A 7784-nucleotide genomic window follows, 5' to 3' on the forward strand; every position below is an offset into this window, starting at 1 on the left:
AAAGTGTGGAATTTAGCCCACGGTCCCTTTTCCGAGCAGTCCTGTTCTAGCTGGCGTGTTTTCCTTCTGTCTAAGGTGACAAGTATTGATCTGCTCATTTGAATTAGCACAGGCTTTACTCTTCACCTGGACTTTATGTACTGCGCTCGGGGCGGGGCCTAAGAGTCCTTCATTCACTCACTCTCCAAAGCATGTGCTGAGGGGCATTGTGTGGAAGGCCTTTGTCACAGGCTCCAGGACTATGAGAGTGAGGAAAGGATTCGTCCTGCAAGGGCCACAGTCTGGTGAGACACAAAGGCAAATATGACTCATACTGAAGTAGAGTTCTTCCCAGTGCATCTAACCAAGAGTAATTTGGGGGAAAGAAACATCCACAAAGATATTAACCTAAACTAAAGCCTGAAGCCCTGGTGAAGGGCTGTGTCGTTCTCTGTTATTTTCTTTATAGCATGCTTCAGTGAAGGAAGATTTATCCTTTTAAAATTGTATTTGTTGTTGTTAGTCGTTACCCTCTACTAACCCACTGCAACAGTATTTTCCCTTTTTTATCACTGCTATCATAACAAGCCTTTGTAGACATTTTTCCTAATAACCCTGTATGGTAAATATAAATAGCTTTAAATATGCATACTTATACATTTACCATTTTAGCCACTTTTAAGTGTTCAGTTCACAACATTAAGTACATTCAGAGTGCTGTGCAACCATCACCACTATTTCCAGAATGCTGATTCCACATTCCCACTGCTCTCTTTTTCTTCTCCATCCCCCAGTCCCTGTGCAGCCACCATTCTATTTTCTATCTTTATGAATTTTTCTGTTCAAATGTCTTAGTCCATTTTCTGTTGCTTTAACAAAGTACCTGAGACTGGGTAATTTATAAGGGAAAGAGGTTTATTTTGGCTCATGGTTCTGGAAACAGGGAAGTCCAAGAGTATGGCAGCAGCATTTGCTTGGCTTCGAGTGAGGTCCTTCCTGCTGGTGGAAGCTTGGCAGATTTCAGAGGTGGTGCTGTTCACCACATGTAGTGAGAGGGGCACTTAAAGAGACAGAGCCAAACTGGCTTTTGTAACAAACATACTCTCAAAATATCCCATTAACCCATCAGTCGGTTAATCCATGAAAGGATTTAGAGCATTTATTTAGGGCAGAGCTCTCCTGACTTAATCACCGCTTGAAGTTTCTGGCCTGATTTCATCTCTTAATACCTCACAATGACGATTAACTTTCGACATGGTGGCAGAGACATTCAAATCATACCACTGAGGTACCTCATTTGAGTGCAGTCATACAATATTTGTTCTGTTGTGTCTGGCTTATTTCCTTTAGCGTGGATGGGAATCCTATGCCTTTTTAGTGCTGAAAAAACACCACCTATTGAATCTGTCTACACTGGGCCTGTGGAGGATCAGAAACCATTGTCTGTATGATTTTCTACCTCCCAAGACCCAGCTCCATCCTTTTGAGGCAGTATCACCCCATCCAGCTGGCCTACATTGAAAAGGAAGCTGTGTGGCGCTGTCTGCCTAGTTCTCCATTCCAATGCCACCTATTAGCATACAGAAAGCACTCAAGAGTTATTTGTTATATACCTACCAGGATCCTTCCACAACCACTCCTTCTTTCTTATTTAATCCACAATTATTAAAAAATCCTCAAGTAGTTACAGATGTGTTCCCTCAGCTGCACACACTGTTCTCAGCTGGCCTGTGTTTGCCTGCTTTCTTCACAGAAGTAAAAGACTATGAGCCTCCATTTGGTTCCAAGGTGCGGGAGCACCCCTGTGTGGAAAGCATGAAGGACAATGTGTTGAGAGATCGAGGACGACCAGAAATTCCCAGCTTCTGGCTCAACCACCAGGTAAGGAATGACACCTTTGAAGGTGAAGAAGATTCATCCAGAGGAGCCTCATAGGGAGTACAGGGTTTGGGGAGGTTGTGCTTAAATTTTAAGGCAGGTCCCTTTGTGTACTGTAACGCTGATAGCTGTTGTCTATATAGAAATGTTAATAAAGTAGACCACTGTGCCATGGCACATATACATCAGGTACATACAGCATTCAATGAGGGCTCAAGAATCATTGGAGGGGGCGTTTGTCACATTTCCAAGTCCCTATAGTTTTGGGTTAAAATACTTTGCCTGCAGCTTCTGCTATTCACTCTGTGCCTTTGTGCCAGGAGTTTATGTCTCATTCTCTCTGGGTTCCAAATGTTTTCCCCTGAGGTTCTTCAGCTTCAGAAAGAAACACTTAGCAATTGCCCACAAGCAGGGCTGTCACATAGCTGGACTGAGAAGTGACTACTGTGTACAGGCACATGCAGGTGTCTGCAGGTTGTGCACACAGAGCTGGGGAAGGCTGCATGCACACATGCAGGAGGCCAGATCTCCACTGTGAGCATAGGGAAGTGAAGAAGAGAAAGATGCCAGTGAAGGAACAGGATACCTACCCATTGGCACATCTTAATGGCCTCTCAATTTTCCCTTTCAAGAAATGGAAGCTAAGGCTGCCCATTACAGCACTGTGGGCTGGACTTTAGAGGAAGGCCATCTGAATTCTGTGCTTTGGGAGAACTTGATGATGCAGTGGTCAGAGAAAAAAGAAGGAAACAGTAGGTTGTAAATGAGAGAATGGGCTGTACCTCTGATATGCCCAGGAAGGAGCCTCAGTGAAGAATGAAAGAGAACAGAGCACCCCTCTCTAACTCGCAGAACAGTTCTTTATATCAAGAAAAGCCCTTTCTTGCCTCTTTTGGATGAATTTCCTCATCCATGAAGGCTGAGGATATCACAGGTTTTCCTAAGGGCAAGGCAAATCCAGATAAGCAACAGGAAGAGCAAATCAGGAGCAGTTGAGAAGACTAATGGTGCAGGAAGCCAGTCTGAGCCAGTCCTGGCCCAGAGCCATGTCAGCAGTCAGGGTGCAGGCTGAAACAGGCTGCCAAGGGTCAGGGGCTTTTTCAGGGTTTCAGGCAAATTGTCTTTGACTCTAAAACTGCAAGACTGTTTGTATAAACCCTGAAATCAGAAAATGCTACAGTGGTATTTTCCTTTCAAACTCTGTGGCCTCTGTTGTGCAGTTCTTGTAGTGAAACCATTATTCATGATGATAAAATTCTGTAAAGAATTTGTATAATACATTTTTTTTCTTAATGAGATTCGTTGCCCTATTGATTTCAAGTTAATGCTTAATATTTAATTTAATTTACTGCCTATAATTATGGTGCCAGAATAAAATAAATGTTACTTGTGTTCCAACAATAACACTCTACTCTTAACAGGGCCATCAATCAATACTGTCAATTAGGTGAATTATGCAATTAATTCAACATCAAGAACTCATAGGGTTGGAAGGGGAGAGAGGCTCCCAGGTGCATTAGGAAAGTTGTTGGTACTGCCAGCCCTACAAGGCAGTGTTAAGATGAATCCATCCCCAGGGCCATTTGAACAAAGATCACCATTGGCAACAATGATCCTATAAATGGGAGAAGTCCACCTTATTTCCACCAGAAGACTATCTACTTAGCTTTATTTGCAGAAAAGACTTGAGGTGATAACAAAATATTTGCAATGCAAAATAACAAGCTAGTGAAGAATACTCTTGCCACCTTCCTAAGCAACATTTCCTGAATGGGCCCATTGGATGGGGTTCTTATGGGGATAGAGTGAACCCTATGAAATAGCTTACAGTATATTATACTTGTATATTACACTAGTGATATGCAAGGATGTCTGTGTCACAGGGCCCATCTTAATGTCATTAGAGAGGGATGGAGCATTGCAGGGTCATCCTTCACAGCTCTGGAAGCTTCTGTTAAACAAATTACTCCATGAAATGTGGACTTTACAAAATGAAACCAGGCTCTTACCTGTACCACTCTAGGCTGGTGTTTCCAGCCCTGATACAATAAGAAGGTGTATTTGATCCAGCTATGTGACACTCTGGAAAAGGCAAACTCTAGAGACAACAAAAGGCAAAGGAAGGTGGGGATGAGTAGGTGGAGCACATGGGATTTTCTAGGCAGAGAAGCTGTTTTGTGTGATACTGTAATGGCAGGTATATGTCATTACATATTTTGCACAACCTACAATAGGCACTGCACAGAGTCAGCCCTAATCTAAGCTGTGGACTCTGATAATGATCCATGCTAGTTCCACAGAGCTACCCACTGAGAGTGCCCTTTGGACTTCTCCCCACTGCAGGGCATCCAGATGGTGTGTGAAACACTGACCGAATGCTGGGACCATGACCCCGAGGCCCGCCTCACAGCCCAGTGTGTGGCAGAACGCTTCAGTGAACTGGAGCACCTGGACAGACTATCGGGGAGGAGCTACTCTGAGGAGAAGATTCCCGAAGACGGCTCCTTGAACACTACCAAATAGCTCTTCTGGGGCTGGCCGGGCCAAGCCCAAAAAGGCCACCCTATCACCAAAGAACAGAGGCAGCAGAAAGCTGCCCTGAACCAAGGGCTTCCTGGAAAAACGAAGGGTCCCTCCCTCCTGTGAGCCATGGAATAAGCAGAAACAGCAGCTGCAGGGAGTGGGTGACAGAAAGCATTCTATGCCTTTGACCTTGTCATAGGATAAGCTGTGTTAGCACTTCCTCAGGAAATAAGATTGATTATTTTTACAATAGCCAATAACATTTGCACTTTATTAATGCCTGTATATAAATAATGAATAGCTATGTTTTATATATATATATATATCTATATATCTATATCTATCTATCTATCTATCTATCTATCTATATATAGCCATACTCTGAAAAGAGACAAGGAAAAGGATCAAATATTCCCAGGAAATTGGTTTTATTGGAGCTTGAGAGCCGAGCAGAGAAAGCAGGGATCCAGGAAAGCATTAGCACTTGATAATCACACATGCCATAGCTCTCTGACTGTGATGGATCTTTGCGTTTGGAGAAGGACCCATGTCTTGGAGCCTGCTTTGCCATGTTGCACTTGGTTTCATAGTAATCATCCTTACACAAGGGTTCTCTGTTGGCCATGGAGCTAAGTTCAGTTATATTGGGTTTGGGAACATTCCTGGGGTTCCTGTGTGCCTTTGTGTTGTATTCTTGTCCTCCAAACCTTGCACCTGATTTGTGAACCTCTTTCCTCAACCCAGTTCAGAAACTCAGTCCCAGCTAACAGTTTGAATGTTTTAGCCCCATCTTGTACTTTCACAGGCTGCATAAAATCAGGACAGTTTCCCCACCCATGAAATTCCCCACCATCTACTAGTAAAATTCTTCTTCTTTTTCATTTCCCCCTCTTACCTGTGTTACTGTTGTCTACTCACAGCCATCAGCCTTTTCTAAAAGGGAACAGCTCTCCTCCTCCAGCCTTTGGGGCTCATTGTGTGCTTGAGTCTTCAGCTTGCTATGCAAACACCAGTGAGTTTAATCTTCCTGGGCCCCTGAGTGCTCCAGTGTATTCTGGTCTAGTGAAGAGGATTTGAACTACCTGACAGCCACAACTCAGGCTCTCCAAACATGTTTTGCTTGGCCATCATAGCATTTAAGAAAGTTGAGCCACTTTTTAAATGTTTGTAGATTTTGCAGAAAAATCTGGATCCCAGGTAAGGATAGCAGATGGCTTCCAATTGTCTCCAGTCTGCAACCCTTCACAACAGTGTGGATTCACTTCAAAAGCTGCTCACTTCTCACTAAGCATTTGTGCTTCCTGCCAGCCATGCCCATCCATCTGGGAATGAAACCTGCCCCTACCCAAAATTCCTTGTAGGAAATGCACCTTCAAGGAGTCCTTCTCTGGCTATAGAACAGGGTTTGACTGCCTCACCTCTGTTAAGACTCAAAGTTGACCTATTATTGAACTAAAGCAGACCTCTGGCTTGTGGTCCTGGTTAACCCAAGTCACTTTTGCTTAATGTTAGGAGTTGATCTCTCTGCACATGGGAGCTCAGCTCTTTGCTCCAAGAAGACTTCATGGTTACCGGTCACTGCATCATGCCAGTCTTTCCAACTGTTGCAGAAATTACCAGTGAGGACTTGAATGTGGGACACAAGCCCCATTTATAGTTAGGAAATCTGTCCACGTGAGCAAACAATGAGCTTTAATACCCCATAAGAAACTTGTTAATCTACAAACAAGTGTTAATGCTGCAAGTAACAATCTCTTTTTAAAAATATTTTTGAAGCTACTTATTTTCAGCCAAATAGGAATATGAGAGAGGACTAGCAGTGAACAGATCAGCTCTGTTTGGATTCTGGAAGGCCTCATCTCACTGAGGTGTCAGGATATATGCTGGATCTAGGATGGATTTGTGGGCACACTGCTCAATGTGAGTGGGCAGTGAGAGCCAAGGCAGCCTGGCTGCAATATCGGGAGGCCCAGAAGTTCCACTTGCACCTTAGGCTTGCCGATGCCATCCCAACAGCTATTGCTCGTTGACCTCTAGTGGTGAACTTTTATAATGTTGGTCCATTAATGGGATCTTCCAAGATTCAAAAGTGTTTTTACTTCCGGGTCATCAGTGTAAACTGGAATGTAGTGTCAGATAATATTGTGGCTTGTTTTGTTTATGTTTTTCTTTCCTTTATTCAAGAAAAGACCAAGGAATAACATTCTGTAGTTCCTAAAAATACTGACTTTTATTCACTACTATACATAAAGGGACAGTTTTATTCTCTTATGGAACACTTCAGCCATACTCATGTATTAAAATAGGAATGTGAATGCTCGATACTCTTTTCTATCAAAAATCTCAAGCACTTATTTTCGTTCTATGCATTGTTTGTCTTTTATATAAATAGAATGTTTACTAGATTGAATAAAGCAAAAGTGCTCAGGTGAGCTGCCTTCCTGCTGTTGCTATTTCTAATCACTAAGCTCATTTGTCTCACTTGATTATTTTGTAGATAACGTCACCAGACAAATCCTCCCCAACTTTTCCACATTTGTTGTCTTTTCAAACTGACAGTCTCAGCTCCCTTAAAAACAAATCCATCCCTGAAGCTCAGTAAAAGAAGATGAAGTAGTTGCTCTTGGTGGCCTTCTCCTTATGCCTGTGTCCTGGCTTCATGGCCTTCTATGTGTACACATGACCTCTCTCCCAGTCCCTGGAGCTGCCTTGATCTACCTGGCCATTTATTTCAGGGACTGTCACAGAGAAGACTGCTCCAGAGAAGTTGCACCTGCTTAATTTTCTGCATCCCTCATGCTAATAGGTTGTTGGCTGTCCTTGACCACTGTCCTGTGACAGTGTAAAAGAGCCACTAGTCCTTTCTTCCTGGCCATTGTATCTCATTTGTGCTTTTAATTGACATACCTGAATGGTAAGATGAATGTGCTTTAGGAAACTGACTCAAGATCATTGCTTGAAGAGTTTCTAGTGACAAAGTGAATGATATTTTCTGCCTGAACTCCCAATTACCTGTTTTAGAATCTGAGGGATTTTTGTGTCTTCTGAATTATCCACTGGGTTCTAAATCACTAAGTTTCTAAATAGTTGATTGTGAGTGTAGCTCACCCTCCACACTGCTGACATTTTGTGTTAATGATTCTTTGTTGAGGAGAGGGAGGTTGTCTTGTGCATTGTACAATGTTTGACCACTTTACCTACCAATAACACCCACTCCATGGCTATGACAACCAAAAATGTCTCCAGTCATATGTCCCCTGGGGAACCAAACTCCTCTCAGCTGAGAATCTCTGAACCAGATGTTGGAGCCCTATGAGGCATTGTTATAATCAAATTTTAACTAGTAGCAACTTAGTGATTACTAATTTTAGTCTTTCCCTTCTCTGTTTATCAGCCATGGGATC

At 42.9% G+C, this 7784-nt stretch overlaps 1 protein-coding gene across 3 annotated transcripts in view; it reads left to right on the forward strand.

Annotated features, from left to right (window-relative positions):
- Tgfbr2 (transforming growth factor beta receptor 2) overlaps window positions 1–6812 on the forward strand; it is a 79971-nt gene extending 73159 nt beyond the window's left edge. For all 3 annotated transcript variants that reach the window (XM_074074044.1, XM_074074043.1, XM_074074045.1), the window contains 2 exons: window positions 1733–1860; window positions 4201–6812. In XM_074074044.1, coding sequence (XP_073930145.1) covers window positions 1733–1860; window positions 4201–4380 — 308 coding nt within the window. In that variant the 3' untranslated portion in view covers window positions 4381–6812. The remainder of the gene's footprint in view (window positions 1–1732; window positions 1861–4200) is intronic.
- Window positions 6813–7784: the final 972 nt, after the last annotated feature.

Source organism: Castor canadensis, chromosome 5, assembly GCF_047511655.1.
Source record: "Castor canadensis chromosome 5, mCasCan1.hap1v2, whole genome shotgun sequence".
NCBI lineage: Eukaryota > Metazoa > Chordata > Mammalia > Rodentia > Castoridae > Castor > Castor canadensis.